This window comes from Centroberyx affinis, unplaced genomic scaffold (genome assembly GCF_046629955.1).
Source record: "Centroberyx affinis isolate AG114_WGS23_722 - 3 ecotype Tasmania unplaced genomic scaffold, CSIRO-AGI_Caff_v1 ptg002177l_1, whole genome shotgun sequence".
Taxonomy (NCBI): Eukaryota; Metazoa; Chordata; class Actinopteri; order Beryciformes; family Berycidae; genus Centroberyx; species Centroberyx affinis.
Window position 1 is genome coordinate 268,358 of NW_027280485.1, and position 18,015 is coordinate 286,372.

The 18,015-nt window shown below is 42.5% G+C and overlaps 1 protein-coding gene across 1 annotated transcript; it reads left to right on the top strand.

Annotated features, from left to right (window-relative positions):
- Window positions 1-1,971: 1,971 nt before the first annotated feature.
- On the top strand, window positions 1,972-17,554 carry LOC139654951 (CUGBP Elav-like family member 5; the record flags this gene model as incomplete). The annotated part of the gene is made up of 2 exons (XM_071532224.1): window positions 1,972-2,329; window positions 17,472-17,554. Coding segments are annotated over exons 1-2 (441 nt in total), but the record flags the coding sequence as incomplete, so codon positions are not given.
- Between the last annotated feature and the right edge of the window lie 461 nt (window positions 17,555-18,015).

Genomic DNA, 18,015 nt, shown 5'->3' on the forward strand with positions numbered 1-18,015 from the left:
AATTATTCCCTCATTCCACCCAATGAAAACAACCAGCTATTCTGCATAGCACATGTCTTTCTTCAAGCTTCTCAACCCTGCACCTTGTTGGCCACAGTGTTATTTCTCTAATAATTTCTGTGTCTACAGCATACCAAGGCCCTTTTGAAAGCAGACCTTTCCTTCCCCCCCTCTACAGGTATAGCGCTAAACCCAGAGCAGTGGAACCAGCTGAAGACAATCCTCCCAGACATTGACGCAGCCATCCGTAAGTTGTAGTTCTAGGACGGGACCCCTATGGTGCTGCTCTTCCACAGTAACAGAAGCAGCAGCAGCCAAGACAGCCCAGCGGTATCGATTCACCTTGCAGCCTCGAGTCTGTTGTCACAGACAGTATATCACTTTATTTAATCCACTGTTAAATAGGCTGTAATTAGAAATCTGTCCAGCAGATGTGTTCAGTTAAAGGGTGGTTTGTGGCTAAGTCGCAAGTCAAACTACCCTGTCTATTGCCTTAGTTTTGTCTGTAGTTACGTTTTTATTTCATTAAGGTTTAAATTTTGATGATGGATTTGGATCTGAGTGCTGTTGACAGTCCCTGTAAAGAGAAGCTAAACAATGCAAATAAAGCCTCTCATGGGGGATTAGTCTGCTTGCTATTAGAAAAGTACTTACAATAAGTCTCCTAATTAAGCATGTTGTGCTTAATGTTTTGCTGGTCCCTTGACTCAATCTAATGACCGATTGCCAATAGCAGTAGAATTTGCCTATAAATAGAGCACTTGCCGCCAATAGCAGTTACAGCATGTAACCAAAGTACCAGATAATATATTTTAAAAATCTATCGTGCAAAGTAGCAGAGTCCTATGCCAGCTGCATATGTCACGTGTCATTGAAGTTTCATAAAATTATGCAGCAATTTTTATAAGCTTCTTAAGTCTATGAAATACATGTTGGACACAGTTTCAATGGGAGTTGTTGTCCCTTTAAGTTGAGTAAGCATATTTGAACATTCACTGTATTCACTGCTCTTTAAACCCTCTGAAAGCATGACTGACTGCCAGACAGAGTCCACTGTTCCATCCAGCTAGACAACAGAGCTACAAATTGAACTCCAGCCTCTTGTTGGGTTCCAGAAGAGGGAGCAAGAAGCCTGTATTGTTATTGTTATTTCAGCCAGGGCTAACTAGGCAATATACAAATAAAGCAGTGGTTGGTGAATGTCAGAAACTAGGCAGGCAGTACAGTATGGGATGAATAGCCTAGTTTCCATTGCACAGACTACCAATGTAAGCAAAAGTCCTCATGAGTACTTACATGTGTTGGTATTACCAAAACAAACTTTCTGTGATTCTTTTTTGCATATTGTTGAAAACAGAAATTACTTGGGTCTTTATTTATTAAAAACGAGCCTGCAACTCCCTTTTAATGTAGCTCTGTTGTTGAAACGAAGCTATTTTATAAGAATGCAGACCTACATTTGAGCAGGTCAGCACACAGTTTCTCTGTGGGTAGGCCTCGATAATTCAAATCTGAGGAGGTACACAGTGTTGGTGGTCAGAGGCCTTGTGGATATAGTTTCATCTTCAACATTTATCCACATACCAGTGTTGAGCTTATCTTAACATCTTAACATTTTTCCAGACCTACTGCATGCTTTGGCTTGAGAAGGAAGGAGAAAGTTGCAAAATACTTTGCTTATTTTCTATATGCTAGTCAGAGCCATACTTTTCAAAAATCCATGCCCTAATGCCCAACCTAAGCTGAAATACTTCATAAATGACGGTGGGTGTCGCTCCAGAGTGGCGAATATCGCTCTTTTGCGCTTATTCTGCCACTATCAACCCCCTCTGCCTTGTACTGTGTGTGCGTGTGTGTTGTGTGTCGGATAGAAAGTCAGCCTGGTTTCCAGCTGAGTGCTTGCTCTCTCACAGTGTGTGTATGTGTGTGTGTGTGTGTTGTCATTATTATCCACTCTGCTCCCAGCTCAGAATGGCCAGATTCACTCAGACTGAAACAAGAAGGCAGCACCATCCACAGCAGCCCCAGCCCGCTCACTCCAGCCTGGTTTTCACCGGACCGGGGGCACCACCGACCCAACAACCACTACTACTTATCCCACATCAGCACCAGTACCCTCAGATCACATTTCCGAAACCCATGAACGGGTCAGAACCCATTTCCATTCATCCGGAGAGCGGCAACATGAAAGACCAAGATGCCATTAAGCTGTTTATCGGGCAGATACCGCGGAACTTGGAGGAAAAAGACCTGAAACCCCTGTTTGAACAGTTTGGGAAAATCCACGAACTGACAGTGCTTAAGGACCGATACACCGGCATGCACAAAGGTAACGTGTCCCCCTCGAACGGCTGCGAGGCCCATAGCCTAATAATTGCCTATAATTAGTTGTGCCTTTTGAACAGAATTGTGTTGAAATTGTAAGTCGGAAAATATGCGTATTTTCCTTAGCCTAATGTCACTTTTTACGTTTTTTTGTGTAGGCTTAATCATTCCAGACATAGAAACCTATAATTCTAAGCAATTCAGAATAATGATGATATGTTTTCGTCTAACACGCATGATGTAGTGGCCCAATTCCGTTTTGTTTTTCAAGCATTAAGTTCCCTTGAATTTTTGACAACCTAATATTTTTTTCAAAGCCTATATACATTCCCATCTGTATAATTCATAATTCCATGTTTGATAGTCTTTTTTTTGGTTATTTCTCGCTACCCAAAATACGCGCGTCTCAAATATTGCGATTGCTTTCAATATCAAGAATAGTAGGGTGATAGGCGTACTAAACTGTATCCACCGTTATGTTCTGTATTTTACTGCAATTGAATTGTGTTTTCTTAACGCGCTCTCAGAAGTGGGGCAGAGGCGCTTGGAAAGGATGCATTTTTAAAGAGCCTTCCCTTGCCAGTCCCATCTTTTGCGGAGGGGCGGCATCATTTATTCATCCATATGCTTCCTTTAACATCTCCCCATGTGCGAATGGAGCGGGCTGGTTGCAAACCCGAGACAACGAAATCAATTCCATACCACAATGTCTCAAAATAGGGACGCAAGAACTGTCACAAGATGACGGACGTCGCCACGACGCGAGCAGTGATGCTGCGCCGCTCCTGCTGAAATGGAAGGCTGGAGGGAGAGGGTGTAAATCCACACAGTTCACTATATACAGTGACAAATTCCACCTTCCATACTGAAGTTGGTTATCACGGATGTATGTATATCTACTGTGTAGATCACAGCCTTGTTGGCAAATTAATTTCACAATATGTGGTCCCCCTCACATTCAGTCACGCAATGTAGACGTCATCATCATCTCAACATCATCCTCAGCATCATCACCACACTTGCCTCTAACTTTAAGATAGGTTTATTTCAGTAAAATAATCCTAACATCTTCAACCTAATATTACATGTTTACCTACCATGGTAACATATCTTTGTCTATCCATGTATTGTTCAAACATTGTTACACTCGTATCTCCTGACATCATTTGATCCACTTGCATTTGCTCAAGAGCACTCAAGTTGGATGAAGAGCATAACCTCTTGAGAATTGTACCCTTACATTGTAAAGCTATTGGTAAAACACATTCAAAGTGACGACTCCTGAGAGGCTTTCACGTAGTCATGACGTGGACCAAAATGATCCGGTTCATTATGATCAGAATTTCAACACATTGGGCCACTATAGTCGATATAGTTGCTTGCAACACCATATCCATTATTAAAAGGGAGCAAGACCACCATTGTCCGAGCAATATTTATTAGACTTGTGTTTACATTGCATTTTCATGTTGATTTCATCTCTCTAATTCTAAGACTGCCCCACAGATGACGCAGACCACAAACAGCCATGAATATGATTTGTCCTTGTTTAAATGCAAATCTTCTTTTAGTCACAATTCGGTTAAAAAAAGAATAGGCCTGTTCCTAAATTCCGGTGTTTCCCTTGCAATTCCTCATCTTGCATTCCTGCAGAGCAGATGTTGATATGTGATGGATGCTACAGTACATGAGATAAGACTTTTATTGCAGTGACATTTAGAAAAGACAAATGACAATCAATGATAGTAATGTAAATGCCATTTGCAAAACACTGTATTATCACAGTATCATGTCTTCTATGACATATAGAATCACCATCATAAAGGTCTGACATTTCCTACCATGACAAAGGTTATCCACAACCTTCATGAAGCCTTTGTTTTGGTCGGAAAGTATCAAAAATAGAATATTTTTTTGTCCTTTAGTTGTTCATTAATATACGGTGACATCCCTTGATTGATGCAGTTTTATTAATTCAAGCATAATGTTAAACTTAAAATAAACAAATAACTTCAAGCTTACAAGTGAGATGATGATGAATGAAATATGAGTGATATTATATAAACTGAGGAACATTCCCATGAATGAAAATGATAGGATTCTTATTTTTTTTATGTGTATGTCCTTACTGACATTATCTGGTAATCTACAGTATTTGCTCCTGGCTGCGAAATCTCTATGATCGCATTTGGATAACAAAATGTTCAAGCATATAAAGGTACAATATCAGACATACCGTTATATTATTCTACTCTATATTACAGACATATTTTATGAAGCCACATGCCTGTTCTAATCTGGCCGTATCAAATGCAGATTGATTCTAGAGTTGATATTGTCAATATGTAGAAGGAAATACATTTTTCAGTAGCACTCATTTGGCATTTGTATGTGTGTGTGTGTGTGTGTGTGTGTGTGTGTGCGCGCGTGTGCGCATATGTGTGTTAAAATGTCATTGCCCTGTGTTGCATAATGATTGCAGTATTCAGCTCTTGACTGATTGTTGCCTGATCACTGAAGTCAGGGCACAGACAATTTAGACACTTAGAGAGAGAATGGAGCTCAGATAGATCTGCATGTACTTCAAGTGAAATATACGACACAATTATAACTATAGGGGAACAAATTCTTAGTTCATTAATTAATTAATATATTAGTATAGCGTAGTATAGTATAGTAGTATATTAATGGCATATCTAGATTGTTTTTCCCATTTAAGCTTTTTGGTCTGTATTCTTGATTTCATCATCACCAGAATCAATTTATTACATCATTCTTACTCTGTTCACAGAACAATTCACAGAAAATTCTTCTCCTAAAATCTTTTAATGAGATGTGCTGTTTGTATTCATTCAAAGCTCTGTGCGCTGTCTTCCACAGGTCCCTTGTCAGTTGTTTTAAATTCAAAATTCAAAAGGGGATGAACAATAACAAAGTGAAACCTGATCCTTGAAAAGAAATGTGTTTTTTTAACGTGACCTCTTTTTTACCTTTGAAAAAGTTATGAAAATGCTTTGGAAAAAATTTTTTTTTTTGTCTGTGAACTTTTATATCCACTGGTATGACGTACCGCCAGCCTTGTTGTTACCTTTCAATTCCATCAAGTTTCATTACATCTCAGTAATTTAAAAGATTAGTTTGTTGTTTAAACGCAAATTGATGAGATGCAAGTAAATATTCAGAGGTTAATTGTAAAATATTCCTCAAGCACACTTGTCAAACTTAATTCACAGTCTTATTCATTAACTTCCAAACAACTAATTTAGTTTAGTTAAGTATAGTTTAGTCAAATTAATTGGCTTAGAATATAATGAATCCTGGCCACACAATTAACAATAAGTAATCAAACCATAATATGTCAATGGTTTCTGATGGGGTTATTTTATAGTAAATTATCTTATTAAGCAGAAAGGATTATGAGTATGGTCTTGATGGAATTATAGTGGAACATCACCCTCAGAGAGGCACAGACAGACAGACATTGATGGACAGAGGGACAGATGCACACACACACACATACACACACACACACACACACACACACACACACACACACACACACACACACACACACACACACACACACACAAAATAATTATTTTCATCGTACCCAGTTCTGTGCATTCTTAGTGCAGTTATTCTGTCATTTTGATTTTCATTTCGTCCTCAGTTTGTTGTCTTGTGTGTGTTTATTCTCCCCTCTTTTCTTATGCAACTGTTTTTTTCCCCCTTGGTAATCCATGAGGGAAAACATGGAATTAGTTTGTAAAGCGTGATAATAATGCATGGCCATAATAACTTGACTCAAGAGGATTAGCAAATGTGCATTGTCTGAAGCAGCAGTCTCTTGGGTGATCAGCTGGTTGCCTCCCTAAACAGTGGCTGCCTCTGCCAATTAAAAATGCAGTCTAGTCTCCCTCTTCAAATGATTAATTCTGCCCACACTGTCGATGGCCTGCCAATTATTGTCGCCCAATTGGTATTAATAGGTAGAGGATTTCCTGATGTTGAATTTATCACTGACTGTGAAAACTTCTCCCTTTGGCTCTAATTAGCTTTCACTTACAGCATGTGCAGAACACACACGTGCACGTTCATGCACATATGCAGAACCAAGGCTTTAGTCGGTAAATATTATTTTTCTCATGGTGTGAAGGATATTTTTATTCTGTTTCCTCAAATTATTGGATAGTTGACAGTTCAGCTTTAAAAAAAAAAAGTGGACGTATACATGAAAAGCAGTCAGAGCCATTTTAATCTGTTTCAGTGTGGAATTTAGGAATTGGTCTGTTTGTCTGGGTGGATTTGTTGCTGAATAATTATATCGGTTTGGTTGAGATTGTGAAATTGTCCCTCATATAATGCATTAAGAAAAGGAAATGAACTCATAAACATACTGGACAGAGAGAGGAAGAAATGCAGAGAGAAAGACGGAGACAGAAAAGAAGGAGAAAATGTTTTTTTTTTGCAGGAGTGATTCAGCACAGTGGACAGACAGACAAAACAAACCCTGTGCTGCTCCAGTCTGCCGGCCAGGCCGGCCGAGTATCAATATTAAGCTAGTGTCGGGGATCATTGTGTTAATGCATTTATAAATGGACCAGAGATATTGCCGTAGACCCCAGCCAAGCAGAAGCACATTAAATCATGGAATAATCTAATGAAATATTTATTCAAGTTTTTATTTTTTTCTCCCTCTGAGCCGGCCTGATGGATAGCGTTCCTCTGTGGGTTGTCCTCCCCATAAAATAAGGGTGAGACGGAAGGAAAGAAGGATAGATGCAATGAAGGAGGGAAGCAAAATGAGATCGTATTAATAGGGGACCAGAGTATTCCTATAGAGGATTATACCTGAAAGGCAGTAGTGTTGACTAAGCTAATGTGGGAATCTTCGGTTTGCTGAAGCCTCTCTGTCTCTCCGTCTCTCCTCTTTGATATGATATAAGTCTGAGCGTATCTCCACATTGCATGTGCCCGTATGGAAAGTGCCGGAGATCACGGCACTGTTGTAGGACAGCATCCCCCCTGAGGAAACAGATGGGAGCAAATTCACCCACAGACTATAAACAGAGCTGTATAGGAGTGCATAGATAGTAAACATACAACGCTCTGTGATGATATTCCTAACAAAACAGACAGGCAGCAGTCTATCTGTTCATTTAGCTTCGACGTCTTAGCAGGTTGAGTATTGTATGGTTGTATGGTGATTAATGAAATTAGACAATTTCATGCAGATTTTCAGAAGAAATGAGGATTTCCATTTCAGCTGAGCAGGAGAACATAGAGTAACAGGGGGAAACAATTCTCCATCTCTTTGCAGTTTTGTCTAGTGATTTGATTTATCAAATCTAGAATAACGTCTTCTGTCTGAGCTGGTGAGCGAAGGCCACCAAGCCAGGCTAATGCAATAACAGCACTCGCTTCACATTCCCTAAATGTCTGTAAATATTATAAGCAACAGGGCTTTCCTCATAAAAGATGCAGCAGCTCAACTGGTACTGACAGGCACTATGGGCCTTGACTTTGGGATGACGAGTGCTCTCTCCCTCTCTCTTTTCTGCTGGCTTTCCGAGGAGAGTGGCCATCTCTGATGCCGACAAGGCCTCGCTCTGCTGGAGGCTAGTGTCCTCACACCAAACACTCACCTGGCTTTCATCCTGTCTCCACTTCCCCCCTTAATCCCTGCTTGAGAGGGCCTTTCAGATGGATTGATTTCCTGCACCAATGCAACATTCATTATGGCATTGCAGTATATTATGCTCTTAGTATGTTTGAAGGCTGCTATTCCATGACCTTTCTGGAATATGCTTGCTCTCCAACGGTGCCCAGAGGACCAGCTTCATGACTTAGACACTCGTCTAGGATACCTACATGTGTATTTGATTAATTGGGCTACATGAACCTCTATTTTGGCTGGTTTCCCATTGTGGGTTTTGTGGACGGTGTCACAGTTATATCCCTGATTGTGTTACGGCATGCATGCCTGTGATAATTGTTTGAAGACATTTTGAAAGGTTGTTATTTTTGTATCTCCAATTCATCATTGGGCAAAAGTAAATCCATTGGATATACTGTCATGGCTTTGTAACAGCAGGATGCTTTTAAACATGTATGACTCTTAAAGTCTGTTGATGCATGTCTGTTAATGTCTGTTGTTGTGGTTTTATAATAATGTCACTGAATTTATCCCAAAATCTGAGACATGTAATTGACCAAAAATATTTGCATTTGCGTTAATTACTTTTTTATGGCATTCTGTCTAATATCAATTGATATTAAAATCACTTCCTCAACAGGAAAAACTTTGAATTAATTAAACATTTTTTAGTATGCTTCGTTATAATTATATATAATTAAGGGCACTAGAATACAGCTACTCAGTTAGAGAGAGGATGTTGGGTTGAAATATTTTTTGTGTGTTGCAGGTCACATTTCTGCCCCAAAGGTAGAGTCTGTAGAGGCATACCACCTTCTCATTCATGCACAAAGGTCACAGCTATTCCCTCTGTCTAAATAGAGGGATAGAAGCCTATCTATTTTGTATGGTGAGCTTAGCAGAGTGCCACTGCCTACAGAGCAAAATGTACTGTTATAAAGAGGGGGAAGGAGAAAAGAAGAGAGGAGATATAAAGGCACAGAGGGAAAAAAAGAGGGAGAGGGAGAGGGGGGGCTGGTGGTTTCTGTTAGAATGCCCTGCGCTCTTTAATGTTGTGTTTGAGCCTGGCTGGGCACAGATTCATTTTAGAAGGAAAATGAAATAACAAGAGAGAGAGGAGAGAGGAGATTTTAATGCAATGTTTTGTGATAATCCCTCTCCATTTTGGAATGGTTCAGGAGAACTCATGCGATAAAGCCTTGTACAAGCCTGGAAAATAATAAGTTATTTGTCTTGCCTTATACTACTGTGCCCTTGGAAGGCTTGCTAACCCCCATGTTTTGGCCAAAAAACAATCACAGATTAGTCAAGCTGTCACATCTCCCTGATTGCCAAATGGTTGAGCCCTTGATGTGTGTGTGTGTGAATAAGCAATGCATAAATGTAGTGCACACGTGTGCATGCCTGAGAGTGCCCGTAAACACAAAAGAGTGTGTATGTGAGTTGCCGCTGTCACTCAATTCCTCTCTGTCACACAGCCCAACGTGACAGAGAGGAATTGGAGAGAGGGGCAGGCACATGTATGCAGCAGGACCACAAGGCAAATGACAGACAGACACATGGGCAAAGAACAATGGATGGATGGACGGATGGATAAGCGGAGGGGAAAAGATGAAGTGTTTGTCAGAGATGCAGAAACAAATGGTTGCTTTTATCCCAAGGCAGTGGGAGAGTAGAGTGACGGCTCAGCTGGGGACACGCAGGAATCCTCTGACAGGTTTAGAGCTGTTTGGGGACCGGGGGGCGGGAGGGAGTGGAAAACAAAGGGATTGAAGGTGGAAGGGTGGAGGGGGAGGAGCAGAGGCCAAGTTTGGCAGATGTATAACATAATCACCCAAAAGCTGTTGATACAAGAAAATCCCTCTCGTAATACTAGTAATACTTGTTCCAATATTTCTGCAGCTACTACTACTACTACTACTACTACTAGAACTATTACTACTACCGCCACCACGGCTGCTAGGCTGTTATAAGCTATTTACTGTCCTATGGCTATTATTACTAATATCTATGCAACGGTAAGCAATAGTAATACTGCTGTTATTAGCTGTAGCAACAGAATAAAAGATCCTACAATTGCCACTACTGTTGACAACATAAATAATAGCCTGTATTACCTCCCTAAATGGCAATGATGACACTGCTAAGCAATATTGTCAACGTCAAGACTTTTTTCCTACAGTGCTGAATAACGGATATTTAACAATCCCTGACCAGAATGAAGACACACATTAGGATGGAAAATGTCTATGAATGCTCAGGTCCGTGAGGGATGTGTGGAGATGCACGCTGCTCAGCACGGTTATAAATAGAAATTCTGTGGTATTTCCGAAAATAGGTTAAGCTGCCATCGCTGCACTGCTGGCATGACATCACTGATTGCCTGCCAGCCTCCCCCAAAAGACTGCTCCCATACTGTGTGGAAAAGGAGGGAGAGAATGAGGGAGGGAGAGACAGAGGGAGCATCTGTAGGCAAGTGTAGCGCCCTCTCCTCATTTCCAGCTTCGGTCCCCCTCCCCTCGACCCCTTCAATTGTACAGCCATCCCTCCCTCACTCCTTCCATCCATCTTTTCCACTAGAGGAGTGATGCTGTAGCTGACGGTCTCTGTGCTCTACTGCCAGAGACACAAACTGGTCAGAGGCTTTGTACTGGAGATGCATCACATTCATATTTTCAGTGGGACACAGAGAAATTGTATGCCAAATAGTGCAAAGGAGGCGGATGAAAGATGGAATTTGTGTTTCTTATTTGATGATTAAATGTTATTTTGGTCGAACGAGCAGAGTATGTGGACTTTATAGTGAGTTCCAACATGGCACCCTTCCCATGTTTCACTACTCAACGGTAGATGTGGCTTAATTAAAAAAGAGTACTCCAATTAATTAATGGCTGATGATTCCTCATATCTGTATTGGCTGCTTTTCGAATTTGCTTCACACAGTAGTTCCTCCTCAACTCTTCTGATCTGCCATCTGATGAACAGTCTTTACCTTTGCTATCTATCTATCTATCTATCTATCTATCTATCTATCTATCTGTCTATCTATCTATCTGTCTGTCTATCTCTGTCGGTGGGTCATTAACAGAACAATATTTTTGGAATATTCCAGGCTGAATGTGGTTACTAGGAGATGTGCATCAATGCAATTAACTCTCTGGCTCCTGCTTGTTAGCTAGACCATTAGTGTTAATTATTACTCCACTCCAGCTCAGTGCTGACATGAGATAAATAAATAAAAAAAAATCCCGGGACAAAGACAAAACGTTATAATTTTTGGCATGCAGGGCATAATTGAAAATATTTGGAATATGTCCTGCTCTATTCAGTGCATGCAATGAATGGAAAGGCCAACTATAGGAGGTAGAGTAGTTATTACAAGCCTGTTTTGAAGAAATGTACAATTAGTATTTTATCTCAACATGGCCTGTATATGAGGAGCAGTGCAATGAAGTGCAGTGTATGGGGGGGGGGGTTGTCTTTTCTTCATGTGTCTTTCTTCCTCATCCCTCTCTTAATCACTCCATCCAGGCAACCTCTGGGCCTTTGAAGCTCTATCTTTAAAGGCATCTTTCAATTTGTAAAATCAAAGTGACTGAAAACCCGATCTGTCTCTCAGTAGCCAGTCAGTTTGCAGCTGCCAATCATCCATGAATGTGGCTTTGCTGTGATCAATTGATCTGTCTCAAAGGTTTATGCCTTCACCTTTTGAAAGAGGACAGAGGTTGTTATGAATATCACATCAAATAAACCGATGTGGCACTTTAAATGAAGACTTTGTATCAGTGGAAACACGGTAGCTGTATAGCTACTGCAGTTTACAGGGAGTGGGTGTAAGCCAAGTGTAAGTGATTTTATGATTTCTTTTTGTCAGGTCATGTTTGTTTTTCCAGGAGGTTGTTATAGTACATGAAGAGGAAGAGATGCAGTTTTCTGACCTTGACGGGGGGGCTCAGAGAAAACTTTCATTGATTTCTATGTAAATCCCCTGGCCAGAGCAGAGTTGGCTGGGGGAGGGAGAGATGAGGACTGGAGAGAAAGAGACTTGGCAGGTCAACTCCCGTTGCCCTCCCAGAAGTAACACGGCAGGAGGCAGTAAGTGAGAACCTACACATTATTTACAGCCCTGTGAAACCCCATCCATTAACAGTGTCAATTAGCTTGCTCATCAGGGATGCAGGCCACTAGATGTATTTATAGAGCTGGCCCTGGCTTTAACAGCAGAACAGGGATGGGGCACCCAGACAGTCCACATAAGCCAGCTAGTTTATAGGCTACAGAACAGTAGAAGATGCCAAGGTCCTGCATCATAAGTGTTGGCCAGAGCCATATATCGAAAGAGTTCCGGGCAGCTGGGGGGTGGAGGGTGGGGTGGCAGTCTGTCACCTTACCTCCTAAAACTGTATCTGCCGCCAGACTGCATTAGCTTATGAAACTTCATCAGGAAGTGGTTGGAACTGCATTACTGTCTTCAGCACTCTTAATGCTGTTATACCTATATAAATCGTATATACAGTATGTCTACTATTGACTACAGAAACTCTACTATTGGATTATATGTGAGGCATCGCTTCTGCCCAGAGAGAACTGTTTAACCCCATAGCCACACAATAGATTGTGTGAGGGTGAATGTGTCAAAGTCTATTTCCCTGCTGTGTTGTGATGGGTTCTTTGCCCCGGTATTGATCCTGAAACATACACACAGAACCTTTCAGAGAGAATTTATAGCATTTGTCACACTCATTAGGCGTTGCGCCCCACACTGTATTGTACTGCACTCACCATACTATATACGTGCATACATACTGTAAATACACACACACACACACACACACACACACACACACACACACACACACACACACATACACATACACATACACAGAGTCCTTCGGGATGTGTTTCCTATGGATCTGTTTGACTGCTGCTTGGAGGCTGGTGGAGTCTATGTGAGCGAGTAGCAACAAATCAATGGCCGAGGTCTCCTGCTCAGGGGTCAGAGAGGATACCAGGGAGGGTCCGGGGATTATTTCTCTCCCCCATGATGGACACCGATGATCCTCAGAGCTCTGCAATGTTCAGCGTCCCCCAGCCATTGCTCAAGGTGAGGGGATGAGGGGAGGGGTAGTGAAAGGAGAAATGGAGGAGGATTTGGAGCTGGATGCAGCAGAGATGAAGGGATGGGGTGATTGATGAAGGAGGAGTGAAAGAGTGTAGTCAGCCTCAGGATCGGGAGATGGAGACGGAGCACAGTTGCTGGCTCCCTTTAAGGTGGCTGCCTGACTTAATTAAGGTTTACAGGTTACGCTAGGCTACTGCTTATATTACAGCACTCATTACAAGCCCATTAGGCCTGGGCAGAGAAAATATTGTTGTCAGAACAATGACTGAGAGCATTTTGGAAAGTCCCTGTCAACCCCATGCTCCAGCTCTTCTTCTTTATTATACCTTTCTCCTCTCTCTCCCTGAGCATTGGCATGATTGTTTGAGCGCGTGAACAGATCGAGGATCTTTTTTCCAAAGGCGAGGGAGTGATTATATGAGTTAAGAGCTTCTCTGAGACCCGACTGATTACCCCCCTCACGGTCAATCTGTGCCACTGAGCCTCCCGCCTCCCTGGCTGGCGATGATTCAGGTCATAATCACATTGTATCAGTGCTGATGATGTGTGTTTCAGCTCCCGACCCCTCTGAAAGGCTATCATTTCCCCCGAGCCCCACATGGTAGTAAATGAAGTAAGCAAGTAATCTAACCACAGTGATGGCATTTTCCACAGAGTGCAAATGATGTGTGAGGGAGCAGGCGAGACTGGTGCCAGGACTGGCTCGGTTTCTGCTACCTTCACACTTTCTGGCCAAGCAAATGCCACATTGAGAGCAAGTTCACACTTTTTCATTACACTGGGGCAGCTTTGCTCCTCTGGGGCAAAGAGATGGAGAAAACGGAGGAAAGAGGGGAAGAAAGGTAAAAAGGTGAAAGATAGAGGTGTTGGTCTAAATAGAGGCGATTGAAGCGTGTACGTGTTTAGTGTTTGTGTCTGTGTATGTGTGTGTGAGAGAAGGAGAGAGAGCTGTGAAACATGGGGGTAGATGCAGTATGTGTATATCAGTGTAAGCAGGGTATGTGCATTTGTGTGTAGAGGTCCTGTTTTTCTGTGTCTGAGCAAGTGACAGTTGGATAGTGTTAGCTGGTAGAAGAAGTGCTGATCCCAGGTAAGAGAGGGAGGGGTGGGGTGTGTGTATGTGTGTTTAAGGGCATGATCGTGGATTTATCAACAGGACCTCTACACTTAACAGAAATTAGCCACTCATCACAGAATAGGGCCTAAGGTGCTGCATCAGAAGCACGTAGCAGGCACATGCTCTGCAGACACACAGTTCGGTTAATGGAGGGCCCGGGCCACAGTAAATAACCCTGTAAATGGCTGCTGTCGACACAGCTATATCTTTCAGCACACACACTCTCTTTCTCTCTCGCTCTCTCTCTCTCGCCCCCTCTCTCTCTCTCTCTCTCTCTCTTCCATGTAAGACTCTTTAATTACAAGCCAATTCAACACAGTGGAGATGGAGAGACTCAACCTCATTTCCCAGTAGACACACAATGCACACTTAAAAATATATCGGTAAGAAACAGGAGAAGAGAAGGAACTCAAGAGGAGAGGAGAAGGTAGGAGAGGATAGGAAGGAAGGAGGGAAGGAAGGAGAGCAGAGACGAGAGGAGGAATTTCTTCTCTTCGGAGCTGAAATCAATGTGTGAGATAAGGCTGTTTTAGATTTCTATCAGATGATGCAGAGGATCATCTTCTCACACTGGCAAGGCATTCCCCATTGCTGTGTCAGCAGGCTCCGATTACAGCGGCTTTTTGTTGTGTTTCAAACAATTTCATCATGCTCCCCCCCTCACACTTTTGCACTTGGTATGCAATGCAGTGCTGGCAATTTGTACGTGTTTGGATTCCAATTATGAAGTTGTTAAAGCTTTTTCGCCCGTGGCCTGCAAATTCTTATTAAGCCATACATTAAAGAGCACGGAATCACATTTAAATGGAGTTCATGTTTCTCTTTTGTTTGCCAGCGTTGTGGTTGTTATTAATTTATTCGCAATGCCCTATGCATTACACATTAACAAATAAATCGTGTTTGTGATTGTAATGCAAAATACTTGTTTCTCATTCAGAGATAGGGCCAGCGTTTGTCAAGTAAACCAACAACAACAAGCCCAGAGAGAGAGAAAGAGAAAAAAACAACCACCAAAATGGAGCCATTCCCTCCTATTACCCTCAACCATCTGAGAAACAAACAAAGAAACAAACAAACCCAAAACGACAATGACATTTCCGCAGTCTTAGTATTTCTTTACCAGCTGACGCTGAGGAGAGTGAGAGAATGAGAGAGCAGTTTGGGTGATTGAGTGATTTGCTTGGTGGCCATTGGAAATCATTAGGTTAGGGACGCTGGGACGAGGGAGGGTATGAGGAGGGCTGCACCGTGACACCAGTGCTATAGTCAGCCGGCTCAAAGGTCACGACCCCAGACAGACTCCATCACTGTCCCTCACCACACACCAGAGAGTAGAGCAGGATGCTGACTGGCTGTCTCAAACTATAGGAGAGGATGACATGGAGAATGACATGGAACAGGTTAGAACAGAATGGGAGTGAATAGAATAGAATTGAATTGAATGTGATTTAGATAATAGTTGTCAGATGTATAAGATAAGATGACATTTTATTGATCCCTGTGGGGAAATGTGGTATGTACATAAACACTTGCAGACATACACACACACACACACACACACACACATGTTAGACTCGGGGCAGCAGCTATACAGGCAAGGCAAAACAGGTTACAGGTCAATCAATGAATCAATTGAATCAATGAGTGACATGGCAGTCTAACCCTCCTTTTTGATGCAGTCCTGCAGAGGTTACAGTGGTGCAGTGACCTAGCTCTGGATAAAGGCATGCCATATACCATAGCCTATGCCATAAATGAAATGAGTAATTGCCAAAGTGCAAGGGCCATTGAAAAGACATATGTTGCAAAAACAGTGGGAAAAAAATGATACACTTGTACAGTCACACGTGCGCTTGCATACATGCACACTCTTACAGTAAAAGAAGGAGAATATCTAGTGCAACTTGACTGACTGGGGTGGTGAATTTATGGATGGGTGAAAGTGATTTGATAGGCAACAGGAGGAATGAATTGGAATATTGTCTGTGTAAAGACACCTAATTCATCACTACCCACTGAATACATTTGGCTGTTGAAATGAGATCCAAAATGCACTGGCTGCTAATAAACCATCTTCAGAGTGGCAGAAATATGATAGTGCAGGGTAACCCATATGAACCTCATTAATAGAACACAAGCAAATCTATTTATTCAGACAGTCAGGGGGAAAATGATTGCCTCAATACTCCATCTGGTTTCTCTCCTGCTCTCTCCCTCTCTGCCATCTTCTCTTCTCTTCTCTTCTCTTCTCTTCTCTTCTCTTCTCTTCTCTTCTCTTCTCTTCTCTTCTTTTCTCTTCTTCTGTCCTCTTTGCTCTTATCTGCTCTCCTCTTTTCTCTGGTTGCATCATCTTTTTTGTCTGCAATAAATTTGAGAGATGTTGTATGTATGTGCATGCCTTGTATTAGGGCATTAGTGTATATTTATGATTGTGTGTGTGTGTGTGTGTGTTTGTGTGGCAGTCAACTTGAGGTTGTATTGTTAGACATGCACCCCTTGCTCAGAAAGCCCTGAGGCTTCAAACACCAATTCCTGGCCTCCCTTCTTCTCTGCCCATGTCTCCCTCCTCCCTGCATCCCCACACTGTTCTCATCCCTCATTTCTCTCCTCCTCTACCCTCCCATACTCTCCTGCAGCCCTGTTCCTTTTGTCTCGGCTGCTGTCAGAAGTGTTCAGGGTGGTGATGCTGGGCAGGCTGCTGGGAGCTTTGGACAGGACATGGTGCTGGGGATGGGGAGGCTGGACAGACTGGGCAGCCTGGCAACTCATCCAACACAATTCCTTCTCTGCTCAGATCCTACTTTTTTGTTGTGTTTCCTCTCTCCTCTCCTCTCCTCTCCTCTCCTCTCCTCTCCTCTCACGGGACACTTTCCTGTTTTGCAGGGTGTTGTTTTTCTCGACTGACAAGGTCCCGAGACTAAGTGAGTTTGATAGGGAGCTGGTACACAGCGTGCTAAGGAGCGGTTGTGCCTCTGAACTGGGTTCACCCTGTGTACAGAACTAGTTCCCTAATGTTGTTCATAGCTCAGTAACAGGACATAAGAACTTGTTATTTTGTGACTGGCCCAACGTTCAAAGTCTGATTGCTTCGTCAATTTTTCAGCAGTGTCTAATATTCTCAGTAGATATTTTTCTTGTACTACTATGCTCAGCAGAAGTTTATGCCTCTCTAAGTGTCTAAGTGACCTTTGTTTGAGTTCAGGATGACTGTCATTCTCATTAGTATTTTCTCTGGTGTACCTCTGTTGCAGGTTGTGCATTCCTCACCTACTGCGCCCGCGAGTCGGCCATCAAAGCCCAGAACGCCCTCCATGAACAGAAAACACTGCCAGGGGTAGGTATCTCTCTCTCTCTCTCTCTCTCGCTCTCGCTCTCGCTCTATCTCTCTCTGTCTCTCTCTCTCGCGTGCGCTCTCGCTCTATCTCTCTCTGTCTCTCTCTGTCTCTCTCTGTCTCTCTCTGTCTCTCTCTGTCTCTCTCTGTCTCTCTCTCTCTCTCTCTCTTTCTCTCTCGCTCTCTCTCTTCTCCTCTCTTCATGTTCTCTCTCTTCTCTCTCTCTCTCCATCCTCTATGGCAGTCAACCATGCCATCTGCACCCGGCTACACACCAGCCGGCATTCTCCTTGCACAGTCCCAGAGATGAAAAACCCTTTGGAAAGCAATTCAATCAATAGCCCAGCCTTTTGAAGGCCTGGTTTCAACTTTTTCATGTGTGTGTTCTCTGGGGGATTTTGCCAGCATTGATCAGATCCACTCCGTCCCATGCTTTTGAGGCAATGACATCAAATGACAATTT